At 36.8% G+C, this 20,246-nt stretch overlaps 1 protein-coding gene across 6 annotated transcripts in view; it reads right to left on the reverse strand.

Annotated features, from left to right (window-relative positions):
• Positions 1-1,197: 1,197 nt before the first annotated feature.
• The window catches only part of ZNF292 (zinc finger protein 292), a 92,319-nt gene continuing 73,270 nt past the window's right edge, over positions 1,198-20,246 (reverse strand). For all 6 annotated transcript variants that reach the window (XM_013063729.2, XM_004766945.3, XM_004766946.3 and 3 more), the window contains 2 exons: positions 18,475-18,616; positions 1,198-10,296 (listed from right to left, as the gene is read on the reverse strand). In XM_013063729.2, coding sequence (XP_012919183.1) covers positions 3,148-10,296; positions 18,475-18,616 — 7,291 coding nt within the window. In that variant the 3' untranslated portion in view covers positions 1,198-3,147. The remainder of the gene's footprint in view (positions 10,297-18,474; positions 18,617-20,246) is intronic.

A 20,246-nucleotide genomic window follows, 5' to 3' on the forward strand; every position in this document is an offset into this window, starting at 1 on the left:
AAAGAATGTCTTACTGTTCTACTTCTCAACTCTGTTAAGACCTTTTCTTCTGGCCCCCAGAAGAAATTTTTTGCCTCAAGTCTCCCTGCTTTTAACTTCCAACTTATCCAATCTATCATCCTCTATAGAATACGTATTATCTTTCTAAAATTGGTACCTGTTCAAACTGTTGAACTTAAATGCATTCAGTAACCACTCAACAAATCAAAATTGAAAACTATAAGGCATACAAGAACCTTCATGACCTGGCCCATTTCCTCTTCAGCTTCTCCAACCCCCTATCTTTCCACACAGACTACTTCCAATATTGTAAATGCACTATGCTGCCACATACCTCCATACCTAGAATTTTCGTTTCCCTATGACCATTCCAGGACTAGTCGTTCATCTTTCAAGACTCATCTTTTCCAAAGATTTTCATAAACACCCGCCCCTGCAATATACGGCATTCCCTCCTTGACTATCTCTAGCTATAGTATTTATGTCGTCTTAATAGCTACAGCAACTGTTTGCTTACCCGACAATCAAAAAGAAACTCAATCTCTGTCCAGCCCTTTAAAATAATTTAGGCTGAATGTAACACAACTGAAAAGTTCCCGAACTGTTACCTTTTCACTTCACGTGATGTATTTTGAATAACATGTTCTGATCTGTAGATTAAAATTCTTTGGGTTTAGAAGAAGGGGAAAAAAATCCATTTTTAAATGATAAAACCTAAGCAAACTAAGGCTGTAGAAAGAAAATACCTCAATGGACTGAGGAAAAGTATAAGTGAAAAATACATACTTTAAGATTCCTTTTTTAACACTCAGGCATTACATTCCATATCAGATTTTACCAACATGCTGTTCTATAAATCTGTATTTTTAAACCTAACTTGATTTTTCTGTTTCATGCTAAAAAGCCCACTCTGCTATAATTATATTTAGCAAGCAGTACCTGGAATATAGAAAAAATTAACTCAATATTGGCAAACTTTCCCCTGTCATGTAGAACAATTACAGAAATGTCTAAGGGTCAATTTTCTTGAGCTAATGAGCAAAAGAAAAGCCCCAATACAATGGTATTTTCACTTCACAGTGGTTCATCACTACATTCACCAGAAATAAATCTACTTGCTACTGCACTATTGAGGGCAGTTTTGCCAAATGCCTATCTTTAAGAGCTAGATCAACTTCCAAGAAACTTACGGAAACATTCAGTTGTTAACAAAAATTTAATATTAAAATTATTCAGAGTTAAGTTACTGTTAATTTAGAAAAAAACATGTATTAATTACCCATAAGAACAACTCTTATTTTAATAAATAACAGTGGGCTTATCAAAGGGAAGGAATTTTAATGTGTCAAGTTTTATGCATATTGGTAATAAACCTTAAGGAGGTGAAACCAACTATTCAATACAACCCATTAGGCCCTAAAAATAAAACTATAATGCTTTAATAAAACTTAAAAAAAAATTTTTCCAAAAGAAAATAATTCACTCCTTGACCATGCTTATTTATTCAGAGTACCAGCAATTTCAGTTAAGTGCTTCATTTTTCCTGCAAATCTGATGTTGCACAGGGAATATACACATTTTCTTATTATTACAACATCATCAATATCTCAGGCTAATAATATTGTGAATGCAACTGGTTTATAACAAACACAAAGTCAAAAATCAATGCTACTATATACGGCAAACAGAAACAAAAGTAAATTCAAAAGGTGTTTTCTTTTGTTTCCAGTCCTGACTTTAGCTGGACTTCAAATGAAAGTAATAAACTCTCCTGAAATAACCTCTATCTCTGCCGTGAATCCACAGTATAAATATGGTGAATAAAGCTAAACTATAAGAGCTAACTATATACTGAATAACCAAAATAATCAATTGTAACAACTAATACTGCTCTGGAAGACCAATCTAATGAAAAAAGTATCATTAGATGTGGTGGGAAAATACAAATCTGTACAATCTAACATCTATAAACAGTAAAATCAAAACATCCAACTTCCTTATAGAAAGTGTTTCATCTATGTAATTATAAATGTTAAGGACTCTTGCATTTTATAAACACAAGATGGGCTCACTTTGATGATACCAATTTTAAGATTTATAAAAATGTTTAAAAAAATCTTTCCACAAAAGTTTATACAGTTTAAAGCTATACACCAATCTATAAATCTCAGAAAATGGAAAAAAAAAACTTTGTAAGATCACATGTATAAAACAAGAAATGAAATGTGATTTTATTTAAGGCAATACTGGGCTACTTCACAAATCACCACCTCAAATATTTACACTGCTCCACACTACTAGTTTCTATCACATTCACAAAGGATTTTTTTTTTTTAATACCAAATGTTTAAAATCTTTGATGTAGTAAATTCTTTATTCACATTTCCATTATATTTCATGGAATCATAGTAACTATACCCAATTAGAAGCATTGAAAAAAAACCTGTAGCTATAGGAAACCTCTAAAGAATCTGCTATAATTTCACATGAATACCACCCCCAAATTCTGGAGGATAAATTTACAAAGCAGAGCAAGATATTGATATAATGTGCCTACTTTGTGAAAAGTAATTCTGAGATCTTGTAAATAAACGTTTTATGTAAAAATCAATGAACTATGGCAGAGTTTCTACTTTTAGTTCAAAAAATTCTTAATTTAAAACCATAAAAGAACAGTTTTAAAAACTTGATCACTTAGTTAAAAATTAAAATTCCAAATATAAACGTGTCATTTAATAGTTTAGACTTACACACTGCTGGTGGCAGCAAATGATTTACAATAATAAATATATACAAAAAAGGTATCTACAAACAAAGACTACTGTCCTACATGAGCAGTGACCTGGTGAAACCGATCAATCACACAGATAATTCAATTTAGTTCATGGAAAGGGCAACTGGCTGATAGAAATTTGAGGTGTAGCTCAACTATTTACAATAACTGAAGTACTGATTCTGTTCCTCAAGTCCCATAGGGATAAAAAAAAAGTTTTACATGACAAATGCCATGTATTTTTTTTTTTCTTTTTTTGGCCAGGTTAATTCATGTCAACAAAAATTAATGAAAAAGTTTCACAATTCTAGCATGCTTGATGGCTTCCTATTTAAAATAAAACCGTAAATAATATATTTATAGTACATTAGTTATCAGTACTGCCCTCTACCTGTAGCTTTACCCATACTAATTTCTTTCATAACAGACATATCTGGATCATTTGAATGTACTTCAAGTTTTTTCAGACTGACGGTAGGTTTCATTTCCTGAAGTTGTTTTAACACAAGTTCAGTGCAATCTTTAAGAGTCTTGTCTAAAACAATTTTTACATTATCACTGCACTGAAGCTGTGATGGATTGGCAAACTGTACAAAGGTTTCACTTTCTTTACAAGAACATACATGATTTCCACTAGTCACAGCAGTCTTATCAATATTTTTTCTTGAATTTGAATGGGATCCTTTCTTATTTCCACTATTTGGATGGTCTTTGTCAGAATTTTTCTTCTGCTTTACTGCAGACTCCTCAAGAAACTTCAGAAATGATACTTCAAATCCCATTGGTTTAAATGAGCTCCAGTCAAAAGATGCAGGATGCTCCTCTGTAGTTTGAATGGCAACAGCAGTTTCTTCTTCTTTATGCGTACTACTTAACTCAACTGCTGATGCTGGTTCTGCTTTTTCAACTTTTCTCTTTTTATTTTGGGAGACATTTTTTTCTTTATTAACTCTCTTCAAATTACTTGTTTTTTGTTTTTCTGACTGGCAGGGGTTATTTTCCTGAAAATCATTACTTACATTTGAAGACGTATGAGCTTGGGTCTCCACACTTGCATTGTCTTCATTTATTAATTTTGTAATAAATAATTCTGTTAGCTCATCCATTTCATCTTTTTCATTTTTTTCACTTTCCTTCTGTGGAACTGTAGCTGTTCTGGAGTTATCATTACTCTCTGTTACACATGCATCAGAAGTTTTCACATCATTCTTATCACCTTCTTGCTCAGAAGTGTCCTTTAGTTGTGAGTTGCAACACCGTTTGAAGACAATGAGAAGATTACGGTGTTGTGATGTAAATGCCTTTGATAATTTATGGCATTTATAATGTCTTATTATATTGCTTTCACTTGTAACAACTGATGTGCACCCTTTTATCATACATGGATACTGGGTCACAAATCTGCTCGTACACTCAGATAAGGCATCATTTCTAGCCTTTATGGAATATACGTGCTTTCCACGTTTCAGAGAATAAGGCTTATTTTCTTCGATCTGTACAATTTTAGCTGTCTTATTTTCTAAATTATTTTTTTTCTTTCGTTTTGTCTTAGGCATTTTGAGTCCTTCCTTTCCAGATCTGTGTTTTGTCCCCCGATGCTTAGATTTTGTCTTTTCTTGGTTTGCTTTGCTTGATATATTTTCCTGACCAGGTGTTAATCTTCTTGGCCGAATCAAATGAGCTTTATGTTTGTCATTATGCTTATTAAAAATATGTCGGAGGAGATTTGACCGAGTTGCATATATACGGTCACAGCCTTCACAGTCACATTTGTATATGCCATCTTCTTCAGTTTTACTTCCCCTGATTCCAATTCCATGATCTGCCTCAAGATGAACAACATAGTTCAAATATGTGGTAAATGAAGACTTACATTCTAACTGGTCACATGGAAATTTCCCAACATCCACAGAAGCAGTCATACCTTCAATTTCCTCAGGAGTCATTTCATGAAGTTTCATGTAGTGTTGTATCAGGCCAGTAATTGCTTGGAAAATTCGAGAACAGTCACTCACCTGACACCGAAATTCTTTCACAGTCTGTTTGGTTTCAATTTCTTCACTTTCTTTACCAGCTTCACTTTCTTCTTCAACCTCTGCAGAAAATGCAGGTAGATCTGACTTGTGTACAGCCTGGTAATGCAGAATTAGGTTTTGCTGTATAGTAAAAGCAGCAAAGCAACCCTGGTGAACACATCGATAAGGTCTGTAGGGGCTGTATCTTGTTGGAAACTCAACAGAGTGAGAAACTGGCTTCTTGCGTTTTTTCTCCTCCTTTTCTTTTTTATGTCTCCTAATTTTTCGTCCTTTGGTTTGTGTATTTGTGAGAGAATTTGAATTACATTGTTCTGAAGTAACTGTGATCACCTGCAAGGAATTTTCTGTTTTTTCAGGACTTTTTTTTTCTACAAGTTGTTTTTCTGGGATCACTGCTTCATTACTGAGGGCATTCTCCTTCATTGGTCCCAAATCTAAAGCAGGCTGGAATTCCCTTTTGTTTTCCTCCGTCATAGTTAGCTGTCTTTTTACTTGTGGAACTCGTGGGGCTGACGAATTTTCACTCTGAGATTTTCTTCCATAAGGCCTTTTTATTTTTAACTTTACCATTTCTTCTGTTGTAAAATGATGGACCAACTGGCAGTGTGCCCGGAGATTAGAATTTCTTGTAAATGTTTTTGTACAGGTAGGTACTACACATTTAAATGGAGCAAATTTCAACTGATTCTTCTTAATTTCAAGAATCATCTCTGGAGTGTACTGATGAATCTTACCATAGTGCTTAAATAAAGCATCCTTTGTCATAGCACTGTAATTACAACCTTGGTTTTGACACACGAAAGGTTTATTAACTTTGTCACTAAACTGAATGTTGCTTATCATTTCAGAAACTGGCTGAACAACTGTGACAGTTGGAACTGGTTTAACAGGAGTGGGAGTCAGTGTCACTGATGTATTTATTAGTACACACTGGGGTGCTGGAGTGGACAAGTCATTTTCTAATTTCAATTTCTGCAAGCCTTCTAAAATTTCCTGTATTTGATCCTCCTTATGTAATACTTCAGATGGAGGAATGTTACTTTTTGCTGGCATGACACCTACGAAGGAAGAAAACTGAGAAGAATCAGGTAACTTGTTATTTTGTACAGTGTTTACTGAAGGAAGCTGAATGTTATAATTTATTTGAGCATTCTGTGACGTTTCACCAACACTGTGAGATCCAGTTTTTACCTCAAGTATTTGAGAATTCATAGCACTTTTAATAATTTCAAGAGTCTTTTCAAAGTTTTGTATAACATTGTCTTCAGAAATCTGCAAATCAGAATTTATTGAAGTTGTGCACGAATTCAAAGCCATCATTTGGGAATCACCATTTTCAGTTTTTAATGTTAAAGGCGCTAACACTGTATGGGACTCAAGATTGGTTTTAAAGTTTTCTTTCACATCAGTAATAAATAACTGATTGTCAACACTATTTAATTTCTGTGTTAGGTTTTCCACCAAACCCTGAGGCTCACAATTTGGAATTACATTTGAATGGAGGTTACTAGTTGGTATCTCAATACTCTTTGCTATAAGTCCCATTGCTGTTAAGTCACTTGTTACCAAGTTTTGGGAAGCATTAGGTGCAATTAAGGGAGGAGCAACTTTCTTCCTTCTCTTTGAAGCACTGTTTCCCTTTTTATTTAAATGACCAGACCTTGTGTTCTGAGGACCACTTATAACTGAAACACGTGAACTGTTATTGGTAAAATTTTGTGATGGCCCACTAGAATTAGGGAATGAACTAGAACACAAACCATTTTCAACAGTCTTCAGTAGTAAGTCATTTGTTGGGAAAACAGGCAAACTGCTGCATTCCTCAATGGAGGAAGTTTTGGAGTTTGGTGTCCTATTCTGGTTTGTCAGCAGGGGGTTTGGGTGGCATACAGTCTGCAACAGGGGTGGTACAGCTGGATTTGGCATCACTGTTGCATTTACTTGTGCTGCATCTGGAACACAACCTGCTGGAACATGAGAAAGGATTTCAGAACCCTCAAATGTACTGGGAATGCCAGCAGTTTCCAAAGCCTGTTTAATAATTTCACTTCCTTCTTGGCTAACACTGGTACTAAAGCTAGTCACACCAGTCCGAGGAAATGTATTTGGTAAAAATGTTGAGCGATTTTCAGCAGCAAGAAGTTGCAGAAATGATGGATCTTTAAAACATGCTTCTGGATTGAAGGTAGACTGTTGCGGCTGCTGCAAATTTACTGCATTTGTGGAGAGAATCATGCTGGCAAGAAGAGAAGGCTGTCCATTATTCTGTAGAAGTTCTTGAGCAATTTCTGCTCCATCCAGTGGTTTACAGTAAGATCGCTTAGATAAGTGTCCACCCAGAGATCTGGGATTAGTAAAAGCCCTGTAACATCTGCTACAGATAAATTTCCCATCTCTGATAATTGCAGGCCATTTAGCCCTTTTGTTGTGCTTGGGTTTTCTTTCCTTCCCATTTGGGCCCCGCCCACGGTCTTTTTTAACTTTTTCAGGTGCAGACTGTTGGGCACTGCTGTTATTAAAGTCATTTGCAACACTTACTTGTGAAGGAAAAACTGCATTTTCACCATTACCTCCCTTTAAAAAGGAGGAATTAGCGTTTGCTTCAATCTGTGAGGAAAAATGATTTGTACTATTTTCCAGTTGGGAAAAAACAGAATTAGCCCCACTCTCTGCTGGTGAAGGGAAGAGAGACATTGAACTACTTTCCGCAGGTAGAGGAAGGAAAGGATCTGAACCACTGTCAATATTCAAAGGCAAAACTGTTTTGGTTAGATCTTCCATTTGTGCTGGCAAGGTAGTAGTAGATAAATTTTCCATCTGGGAACATATAATACCACCACCTTGTTCATTTTTATCCTGAGAAGGTATATTTGGATTTATGACACTTTCCACTGAGGGCAGCAGTGGAGCTGACACACTTGTTAAATGAGCTGGAAAAATTGAAGGCGAGACATGCTGCAACTGATTTGAACAAGTAGGATTCCCGTTGGCTTTGGTCTGTGGTGTAAAAAATGCATTGTTAGAGCTGCTCACCTGTGATGGCAAAAAATAAACAAACTTTCCATTATTTGGTGTATTTAAGTTGTTAGATTTCTGACCTTTTTTATTTTTGCGCTGCATTTTAAATGCAGCATACTGGTCAGGGTGTGCTGTCTTCATGTGTTTCCCGATACTCTGTGAAGAATTATAGGTTCGAGTACATCCCTCGACCTGGCAACTGAATTTCTGAACTGGCGCTTTTGGAGGCACTGATGGAGTTCCTAAAGAACTACTTGGGTTGGGCTGTGGTGGAACAAACGTGATACTTTCCAATGTCTTAAGAGGTAAATTATAAAGATTGGATGATGTTTTGACATTACCTCCACATTCAAACTTGGAAGCTGGTAAACTGTTTGGAAATCCTGCCTGATTTTGCACAGAAAAGGTCATTAGGTTGTTCACTTGTCTTTCTAAGTTTTGTGGGGTAAGGTCACCTATTTTGAGGGTATCTGAATTTACTAAAGAATTCTGAGTAATCTGGGCTTCATTAAAGCAATCCTGCTTGCTTTCTTGAAAACTTGGACGACACAAATCATTACAAGTATCTCCACCTGCTGTATTTAAGTTTGTGACCAGTGATTCACTAGTGCCTTCCACAGATGAGTTTTCTTGTTTTCCAAAGTTATCCTCGATCCCCTGATTGAGGGACACTTTAATGGACACAGCTACTTCACTGGCCTGAAGCAGAGGAGTAGTCACAGAGTTCTCCAAACCATTTGACAATGGTCCATCAGCTGGCCTGAGCTCTGATGCAGAAATCTGGTCTTGTTTGGTCACAGCTGATTCTGCTTTGCTTTTATCCCAAGCATCACTTCCATCTGTCGGTAAGGTGTTTTCAATATTATTTTCTGAAGGAAGCACAGACCTCTCTTTCTCAAAGCTCACTTCTGTGTTCGGATTCACTTTAGAAGGCTGAACACAATCTCCAGATGAAGTACGCTGGTTTTCAGGAGGCAGCACTTTTTCAGGAGTACTGTGATCGTCCAGATGCTTTTCTAGCTCACTCTGAGAACGATACACTTTACCACAACCTGTGAACTTACAAGTATAGGTATTATAATGCTGTGCTTCATGATCATACAGTAAATAAGCTTCTGAAAAAATTCTGCCACATTTAGGAAACATACACTTTGCTCTAAAAACCTGATGTTCCTTTCGGTGTGTTAAGAGCTCTGCGTAACTATTAAAACCAGCCTTACATTTCATCTGTATACAGATATATGGTTTACTGCCACAGTGCATTTGTAGGTGATCATTAAGATGAGTAACACTTACAAAATGCCGTCTACAGTACTGGCAAATAACTTTTTTGCTTTGCATTTCAAGAAAGCGCTTGGCATCTTCATTATCCTTATGCCCCTTTACATGAGCAATTAAATTTTTGAAGTACTTAAAGCCCTTTTTACAAAAAGTTACAGGGCAATTAAATTCATTAACAGGTACTGGTTTTTGGACTGGGATTACTTCTGGTTCATATGATTTATCTTTGTCATCATTCTCATCATCTGAACCATCATTGTCATTAAATACTATGAAGTCTGTTGAATAGAGACTATTCTTTTTTATAGGCCGCTGTTCCTGCTTGGTCACAGCATTAGTCTTCTGATTCTCGTTGGAAGTTGTGATCTTAGGTGGCCTCCCCAATCTTCTTAATGGTTTCATAGCTGCTAGTCTCTCTTTACTAGATTGTTTAACATGTAATGTGACATGAGGGACAAAAGTTTCTTTAGAATTGAAGTTCTTTGCACATATAGGGCAACTGTAAATCCCATCTTTGTAATGTTTTTGAGCATGTCGTACTATTCTATGACCAAGGAATTCTTTGTCACATAGCACACAATATTGCATGTAGGCTTGCCAATTCCTAAACCTAGCAGAAATAAATCCCCTCTCTCTTAATTGTTTTATCTCTCTCTTCTTTTGCTTTTCATCACAGATGTCTTTAAGAAGGCCAGAACTAGCACCAATTCCACCAGAAAGTCCATTCATAGAAGTTTCTTTAATCTCTTCCTGGTAGTCCATTACTTTCTCATAAACTTCACTGTCGTTTAGTTCGTCTATTGAAGACACAATAGATGCTTCTTCCCCCATTAATGCAAGACACTGTCGTTTTAACGTTTTCCAATCCCAGAATTCTGGATCAAAGGGCCACTGAGTTTTCAATACAAGTAGGAGCTCACAACGTAGAGAATTTGGTATTGGAAGATTCTCTTCATCGTATTTCTGGTCTGGCTGGTTATACAGCATCTCCACAGCATAATATGCATCTACTGTAGGCTCAATAAGAAATTCACTCAGCTGACAAGCACGTTTAACCTCCAGATCATCAGGCAACAAGCATGAAATGGTCTTGCAAATAGATATTTTCACTTCAGTATTTTCTGTAGATTCCAAACGAAGGGCTTTTACACATAATTCTATACAGGTGGCAAGTCCAGCCCCTTCAGTCTGTGAAAAAGCAAACAGGAAATGTTAATTTAATCTACACTAACCAACACGTATTTGTGAATTCAGTAATTTTGAAACTAACGTTTGCTACTCTCAAATTTTGTAGCTGCAACATATGAAATGCTGCCTCTTCTAAAGCACTGTAGCTTAGCTGTGTGTGTGTGTGTGAGAGAGAGAGAGAGAGAGAGACAGAGAGAGAAAGAAATGAACTATAAAGAACAGCAGGAGAAAGATAAGCATTGGAAATAAAGAGAAGACCTGGGTATAAAATCAACTAAAATAGCTAGGAAGGGCACCTGGGTGGCTCTGTGGGTTAAGCCTCTGCCTTCGGCTCAGGTCATGATCACAGGGTCCTGGAATCGAGCCTCGTATCTGGCTCTCTGCTCAGCAGGGAGCCTGCTTCCTCCTCTCTCTCTGCCTGCCTCTCTGCCTACTTGTGATCTCTCTCTGTCAAATAAATAAATAAAAATCTTCAAAAAAAAAAAAAAAAGGCTAGGCAAACCTGGAAGTTACTAACTTCTCTAACTGTTCACAGCCCACTTATAAAAATCAAAATAGCATTTAAACTTCATAAAATTGCTGTGAGCATTAATGAATATTACGTATCAAAAGTATATGATACAGTTTAGTATAATGTCTGGTACACAGCAAGTGATCAATAATGTCAACTTTATCACAAATCTTATTTCCTAAGTTTGTATTTAGAATCCTTCTGAAATAAAAACCCAGTTACAGAACTGAGGAAGTCCCTGTATTTCCTAATTTACTAGAATGAAAGGAGATTTTCACTTTTAACAGAATAAAGTTAACTTGATCCTTCACGGGGGGGGGGGTCTATTATACACTGGCTGAATGCCAAATCACTTACCTCGTTGTTGAACCACCTTAAAAATCAGAAGTACAAGGAGACACAATAAATGTTTTTCCTTTTCAATAAGCATCTTGAACTATTATTATAAGATAGCAGTAATGAAGGGTAAGAGTCATTTGAAAGTAGAGGTAGTGAAGAGAATAAAAATGGGTTTTAAAAGGACTAAGAAGACATAGATATAAGAAATAAACCAGTATAAGATGTGGTCACAATCATGGGAATGGAATATGTATTACACCAGATCAAAAGGCAGAGAAGAGATAAGTAAAAAAAGTTGACAGGGTATTTACACAGGCTAAGAAGGAAATAAAATATTTTACCCAACCAGCTTAGATTTGTGGGGCAATACGAAAGTGAGGGGAGGATACTAAATTGGCTTGACTTCATGAAAAGCAAGGGTACAAAGACCAAGAAAAAAATGGACAATAGATGATACTTATTTTTAAAAGTGACAGCGAGGAAAGGACAACAGGGACCATATGGTTGTCTCCAGCTTTTACGTCAAAACCATATATCTATTTTCTACTATTTTGAGATAAATCCGAGCCAGAAAACTTTAACTGTAAAATATCTGTATCTCTGTTACATGCCTTAGCGGCTACTATTAATAATGGATAATTAGGTCACTCCTTTCTCACAGTATGAAAAAAAGATATGTATTATAGAGAGGATATCTTGGAGAAATCCAAGATGAAGTCAACCATAAATATGAGATGAAGTGATAATGAAGACATATACTAGAAGGACTAGTACATCTGTACAGAACAAGAATTGTGGAGAAGGATGTTTTTCTTTAGAAAATTCAGGAAATGATGAAGGAAGAAATGACTTTAAGAAAGGTTTCAGGAAGCCTGTTTTGTGGATGCCATCTGCACTGCGGAAGAGGGACAAGAAGTATTCTGTCATGTAACTGTTGATCCCTTCATAAACAACAAAAGCAGATTCAAAAATTCTACTTACTGCTTAAAAAATGCAACTAAAATTATTTCAGAGAGAAACTCAACAGTTCTAATACAGTCTGCTATTGGATTCAAGGGTGATTTCAACTCATTAAGGGCAAATGGCTTTGAATAAATTTGCTTTAAAAATACCTTAATGTTGTAATTAAATGTGAAATCTTAATGCCAATGAAACTACAACAATGTTTTTTATTCTTGGGAATTTTTCATCTTTGTGATTAAAAATTGTTTATAGGTAAATAAGTGTTTTTAAAGATGAGTTTGAATTACTAATTTCCCATAAATATGTAATTGACAATTAGCCCATAAAAATCTACTTAATTCCAGGGCACCTGAGTGGCTCAGTGGGTTAAGCCTCTGCCTTTGGCTCAGGTGATGATCTCAGGGACCTGAGTCCGGCATTGGGCTCTCTGCTCAGCGGGAAGCCTGCTTTCCCCTCCCCCTCCCCCCGCCCCACCCCCGCCTGCCTCTCTGCCTACTTATGATTTCTCTCTCAAATAAATTAAAAAAATCTTTTTAAAAAATCTACTTAATTCCTATCATTAGTTAATAAAAGTTACTGATAATACCAACTTAAATTTAAGAGTGACTGATGAAGGTTAAGTGCTAAAAATTGAGAGGAGGAATATAGATTCACCCCCCACTGACAATAATCCAGCATGAGGCAACCTTCTAAAAGATACAAGATTTTAGCTTTGGTACTGCCCCCCCCCCAAACTTTTCTGTTCCTTTCCTCTGACTGCCTAGTATCCTTGGCCCAAAACTACCCAAAGGCTTAAAGGCTGATTAGCAGCCCCCGGTACATCCTGTACAGCCCTCTCCATCCACACACAGCAACATGTCTTAACCTAAGTGGTTACCTTTGTACCTCAGATATATATTCTTAATGGGGAATAACAAAAGGGCCTTCACAATCTTTAAGTATGCTTCATCTGGTCTAGATTTATCTTTTGCCTTATCCAAATAGCCTATATTTCAGGTAAACTAACTCTATTTCCTCAAAGACGCTATTCTCTCATTTGTCTTGATACCACTTTTGATATTATGATATAAGAAATACATATATTTTTTGGTTTTCATCCAGGGTTCCCAGCAAGTAGCTCCTAAAACCTTTGTAATTTCCTAAGTGATAAGAACTATATGGGCATCTTTTGTTCCCAGCTCCTGAAACAGCTCCAGAGCCTTAAACTGTGAAACAGGTGCTGTTACTAGTAAGTCCCCTTTAACCACAAAGAAGTTTATTTATGTTAATGAGGCCATTTTTGGAAAGCCCCTAGATAACCACCAGATGGGGGCTGACAGGGGAACAAACCTGTGATTTACAGGGTTGGAACTTTCAGCTCTTGCCCACACCCCCATCCCAAGAAAGGGAGAAAGCTGGGGTCTAAATCAGCTGCCAGTGGTGGCTGATGATTTAATCAATTATGCTTATGTAATGAAGCCTCTGTAAAAACCCCAAAAGAATGGGGTTCAGGGATCTTCTGCACTGGTAAACATATGAAGATCTGGGAAGGCAGCTTGCTCCTTGCCCTGTGCTTACCTTCCATCTGCTTCTTCCTGAGTTGTATCCTTTCATAAAACCAGTAATCTAGTAGGTAAAGGGTCTTACTGAATTCTGTGGGCCACTCTAGCAAATTAATCAAATCTGAGGAGGTGGTTGTGAGAACTTCTGATTTTAGCCAGTTGGTCAGAAGCACAGATGACAAACTGGACTTGTGATTAGCACCTGAAGGGGGGGGAGTGGTGTGTGTGTGTGTGTGTGTGTGTGTGTGTGTGTGTGTGTATGTGTGTGTGTGTTAGTCTTGTGGGACTGTGCTATCGCCTGTTAAATAGTGTTAGACTTAAGTTGTAGGATACCCAGCTGGTGTCCACAGAATCAGGTATCTGCTTGATGCAGAGACCATCCCCACATATTTGATGACCCAAAATTTTCAGTGAGTAGTGAAGAGAGAAGAAAAATTTTTCCATATACCACTTTTCATACTTTTTCTATTACTAGGAACACGTTCCCCTCCCACTCTGTGTGGCTACCACACAGAGTCAACACAGACAAGTGGATTAGAATGTCCACCTCTTTTATTCATTCAGCTACTTTATACCAGGCACAGTGCTAAGCAATGTGCTCTAACAGGAGTCTCAGCACTCCACCAAAACAGAAAGACCCATACACCAAATTGCAACTGTTTGTGTCTCCATTAGTAGACTATGAAAACCTGTATTTTTCAACTTTTAATTTCAAGGGTCTAGGAAAAAGCACGAATAAACTGTTCAATAGCTCCTGGAATTCTGAAAGAGGGCTGCCAGTTAACCAAAATCACTAACCTTGAGACTAAATTACATCATGTGAAAAATAAGGAGTTACACTAGAACCTAGTTAACCTTGTTAACTTAAAGGTTTCTTTTAGTTCTAAAACAGTAATAATCTATGATTGTAGTTTTGTTCTGTGAGAGAGAGTATGACACACATATGCCACTGGGGATAGGGGCACAGGGTAATAAATCTCAAGCAAACTTCCCACTAAGCTTGGAGCCCAATGCAGGGCTCGTTTTCACTGAAATCCTGAATGGAGCCGAAATCAAGAGTCAGATGCCTAACCAAGAGAAACCCAGGTGCCCTATGATTCCAGTTTTTTTTTTTCCAAGATTTTATTTATTTACTTGACAAAGATCACAAGTAGGCAGAGAGGCAGAGAGAGAGGAGGAAGCAGGCTCCCCGCTGAGCAGAGAGCCTGATGTGGGGCTCGATTCCAGGACCCCGGGATCATGACCCGAGCTGAAAGCAGAGGCTTTAACCCACTGAGCCGCCCAGGCGCCCCCCTATGATTCCAGTTTTTTTTTTTTTTTAAAGATTTTATTTATTTGTCAGAGAGAGAGAGAGAGAGAGGGGCAGAGAGCGAGCACAAGCAGACAGAGTGGAAGGCAGAGTCAGAGGGAGAAGCAGGCTCCCCGCGGAGCAAGGAGCCCGATGTGGGACTCGATCCCAGGACGCTGGGATCATGACCTGAGCCGAAGGCAGCTGCTTAACCAACTGAGCCACCCAGGCGTCCCTATGATTCCAGTTTTAAGATAAAACCTCTAAGGGAACCTGGTGGCTAAGATGGTCAAGCAATCGCCTTTAGTTCAGGTCATGATCCCAGGGTCTTGGGATGAAACCCCGCATCAGCCTCCCTGATCGATAGGCAGCCTGCTTCTCTCTCTCCACTGCTTGTGCTCTCTCTCAAATGAATAAAATCTTAAAAATAAATAAATAAATAAAACCTCTGATCAGATTTCAGAAAGTAAAAAAAAAAGGGAAAAACATTTTATGCGATAGGAAACAAGATTTTGGGGGCAGAGTAACTGATTAGCAAGTTCCAAGTTATTCTTGTGAATAGGTGAGCTCCCCTGACCCAACTTTCTAAAGCTATTATTCATGCTTTTAACTGCTTTTTTTATGGACTTTACTTCTAAACCTAAAGTCTCTCCACAAAGTTACTATTCCGCAGACTGTCCATGATGATAGAAGCATTCTTTATCCTATTCAATGTCACTAGCCTCATGGAACTACAGAGCACCTAAAATAAAGGTTACTGGTTACCAATAATGGACAGTATAGCTCTTGTCCAAGTTTTTCCCTCTCCAACACAATCTCCTTATTAGTGGGGTGTAAGGATGAGGGAGGAGAGTCATTTTTACCTAACTTCCTCGATTAATCTAATTAAGAAATGAAATACAAAGTGGTTAGAGTTACCAGGTGGTCAAGAGAAAGTCACCCAATCTGCCAGGCTTTTTAGTTTCAAAGTCCTTCCACTGTGCTATACTGCTCTTCAAGTTAGACATAAAGCAGTGGCACAACCTGTATTTTAAAATTGTACAATAATTTTTAAAGAAACTTAATATTAAGTTCTATTTTTTACCTGCAGCACAATATATAAAATGAAAAATCAGAATGAATTAACAAGGTTGACAGACAAAAACTATATAGATTAATTCACCCCGTTCTTTACTCCTAAAAGAGAAATTCTATTCTTCTGAAATTATTTCAAGAGAAAAAGGGAAATTTGTAAGATTTACTGACCAACTTCAGATTTTAGAAGTTACTCTTAAAGGGGGAACAGGAGAGTATCTTTTGTGTGTGTGTGTGTGCACGCGCGTATGCAGATGAATTAAAAGAAATTACAGATGAATTAAAAAATATTTCTTGAGGCTTCTGGGTGACTCGGCTGGTTAGAAGTCTGACTCTTGAGATCATCTTAGCTCAGGTCATCATCGCAGGGTCCTGTGATGGAGATTTTCCCTCTCCCTATCCTCCCCCACTCTTGTGTTCTCTTTCTCTACAAATAAATAAATGAATCTTAAATCCTTCTTTCAAGCTGCATCCCCGTTCTTAAGGATTCCTAAACACTGTTTGGCACCCCATTCTACATAATATCCGCAACTTTAGAAAAACGTCTTCTGTGTACATTTAAAATGGAAACCAACTGCATTACTACAAGGGTTACTATAAGAAAATAAATTAATTCTGGGGCGCCTGGATGGCTCAAGTAGTTAAGCATCTGCCTTCAGCTCAGGTCATGATCATAGGGTCCTGGGATTGAGACCCGTGTCAGGCTCCCTGCTTAGGAAGAAGTTTGCTTCTGCCTCTTTCCCCTGCTGGTGCACACTCGCTCTCTCTGTATCTCAAAATGAATAAAATTTTTTAAAAAAATCTTTAAAAAAATTAATTCTGTAAAACTCAGCCTCCAATTGAGATAATTAGAAACATATATGTAACCTCTGCTTTCCTCTTCAGTTATATCTAATCTATTTAATCTACTTATTAATTGTTTTCATTTCAATAACTGTTTTTTATTCTTAGAAGTTTTTTTTTGACTCTTTAAAATCTGCTTGGTCATTTTGATAGTATCTTTCTTTCTCATGCTTTACTTCCTTATTTTGTCTTTAAATATATGTATTTTATGTAATTTTCCATAATTGCATTACTTAAACTTACGCAAATAATTTTTCTCTACTGAGATTCATTCATGTCACTGTTTCATATGCTTTATAAATTTTTTTATTTTGTGTGTGTGTGTGAGAGAGAGAGAGTGAGTGAGTGTCATGTGCGCACGCGCGCGCGCGCGCGCACACACACACAGGCAGAGGGAGAAGTAGATGACCCTGGGATCATGCCCTGAGGTGAAGGCAGCTGCTTAACCAACTGAGCCACCCCGGCTCAGTATAAATGTATACTGATACATGTATAAATCCTGATGGTTACATTTTTGTCTTTAAATAGTCTATTTAATTCTACTGTTATTTTTCTCTGACAAAATTCCCTCATGACAAACTGTTTCATGTTCCATAATTCTTGATCATGAACTCATCTCAACCAGGACTTTACCTGAGAATCCAGCACTGAGTATGTCCCTTCAAAGAAGTTCTGCATTCTGCCAGATGTTACCAGCCCAGTACTCCACTCTTACCTTCTTAAACATTACTTACTTGGCATGAGGATTTCTGGACTATAAATATGGTAAATTTAGGCCACAAATCTGTGTGAGGGTAGACCTATGGTTACAACCTCTTAAGGGAAACATTTTTCTTTCTCTGACCCACAGCCCAGTAGAACATGCATAAGCTTCCCTACCATCTATCTGTACTAAAAAGCACCATTTTTCTGGTCTACTTTTTCAAAGAAATTACAGAACTTTGCAGGTGGGGTAGGGGGACAGATTGCTGAGTTCCAACTCCCCAACTGGGAGTTGGGGAGGGCCCATAAAGCTATCTCCCATCCCAATGTGCAAATTCCTTGGTTACTGCAAGTAGTAACCTATCCCAATACCCATCAGGCCAGGAGAGACCCAGCAGCAGCTTAAGCTTTCGGCTTCAGAAAGCTTTAAGTTCCTCTTCATTTTGGGCCTATGGATTCTCCCTAACATTCCTGCAACCTTAGGTGCTATATATCAAAAGAAATATTTATTTTATTTCACCAACTATGTTGGGGCACTTTGTAGAAGGATTTTTAGATAATGTAATCTGCCAAACTGCTAGCAAAGGGAGCTACCTTACATCTCTCTCTTTATACCTTCTTAAATTTCTATAAAGCCAGTTATCAAAATAGTGTAACACCTAGGAGCAAAAATTGTCAAATGATAAAATACCAGTATATGCATATTACTTTTCTTTAGGTCAAGAGCAAGCCCCTAGCTCTCATTTGTACTTTTAAGTTTTTCTGTTATCAAATGCCTATTATAAGACTAATTAAAGCAATGTTCAAAACTTTAAATGAAATAACAGAAGTCACTGGAAGAGGTGCCAAAATAATAGTTTTTATTAAAAGTAATTAATACATCTTAAATTGAGAAAAAATAGCTTGATCATTCTTACCTCCGAATTAATAACTTTAATCAGGAAGAAAATGTGATATACTGTCTTGGTTAACAGAGAAAGTTGCCGACATCTTTCTAGGTACACTTGAATAGATGGTTCTACTCTTTGCTGTAATTTACTCCAAAAGAGAGTGAGCTCCCTAAAAAAAAGTATAAAAAAATAAGTTGGAACAATAATGTAGTAATCATGGACTATATTGGTCCAGTCATTACATTTGAAATTAAAACTGGTTTTAGATTCCAAATTCTACATGTGGAAATTAAATTTAAATTAGATATAAAATATAAGGTATATTTCAAATTTTTTAGAGACTAAATAAAATCAGGATATCATTCTTTTAATGTTTTTCAATGTCAGAGAGAAATGATACCCGTACTAGTAAAGCACCTCTCATTTAAACACATTATACAAATGGTATCTGAGCCACATTGATCTATACAGATCAATGGCGTATTTTTAAAAGCATTTAATTTTATCTTCTACCTGAAACTGAAAACTGACCAACTGGTCACGTAAATTTAAAAATTTGTTATTAAATATTAAAATTAATGACGACAAAGAACTCAAAAGAAACAACTAATTTCTCAAATTGGTGAAATAATAAACTTTGAAAAATGAACTTTGAAATTTATTTCAAATACAATTAGAATGTAGGTTTCACAGAAAATAATCCTACGAAACGATGAATTTTCCTCCCTTTTACCTATCGTCCTATTTCTCTTCTGTCCTCTGTGGTTAATTTGCACAAAAATCTTTTTCCTTTCCTCAACTTTCCTCACAAAGTAATCTCCTCAATACAGGCCTTTCCTAATATTATTTCCTCAGGAACACTGCCCTTTCACCACCCACTTGAATAACTTGATCATTTACTGGATTTTAACTTATATACAGAGGACTTCAAAATCTGTCTCTCCAGTATTGGCCACTTTCACCTCTCTAGTTCTTTTTAAGACTTCTCCAATTTGATCTCTTCTGAAACCTGAAACTTAATATATGAAAATGATTAACATTCTTTCCAGTTCACCATCTTTGTAATTAAATGCATCATTATCACTGACCCTATAAAAGCCTCTGCTTTCTATTATCCTAAAGACTGTTTGTGTCAACATTATTTCAACCCATCCTACATCCATAAAGAAGCCTTCTTAACTTCCCAGATTGACTGTTAACTGGCTTTCTAGTTCACTTTTCAAGCTCAACTCTGTCCTGCCACTTCCCCCCAATCGTCCTCACTGTTAAGACCCCAAAGCCTTCTCAAGTACTTGTATTAAATAGCATTTCTTAAACATAAATTCCCCCCTCACTTAAGAACTTTTAATAGATTGCCTTCGTTGTAATGAAATTCAGACTTTGATGAATTTTTCAAAGCAATGCAAGAGTTAATTAAGTCATACTAATATTTATATTACATGGAAAATCTACTTCTCCTCAGTTAAATGCATGCTTTTTATTATCCCTTCATAATCTTTCTTTCTACCTTTTGTATCAATCCTCTGTGTACTGCATATATGATTTTCTCTTCATAACAAAACTCAAAACTGCTCAGAAAACCTTTGTAACTGTGAACTTTATTCTTGTTTAATTACACACTGATTTAGCTTGCCTGTCCCATATTCATGGGATTTGTATGTCATACATCATTTGGTAAAAATTCTTAAAGTCTGAATGTTGTAAACTGAATTTTGTGTTTCCAATATTACCAACTAACACTGAAGACTAATAATGCTATTCACTGGCCAGATAAATTGTCAGTTTTAGCTAACACATTA

The sequence above is a fragment of the Mustela putorius genome, unplaced genomic scaffold (genome assembly GCF_011764305.1).
Source record: "Mustela putorius furo isolate JIRA1106 unplaced genomic scaffold, ASM1176430v1.1 tig00000166_pilon_pilon_pilon, whole genome shotgun sequence".
Taxonomy (NCBI): Eukaryota; Metazoa; Chordata; class Mammalia; order Carnivora; family Mustelidae; genus Mustela; species Mustela putorius.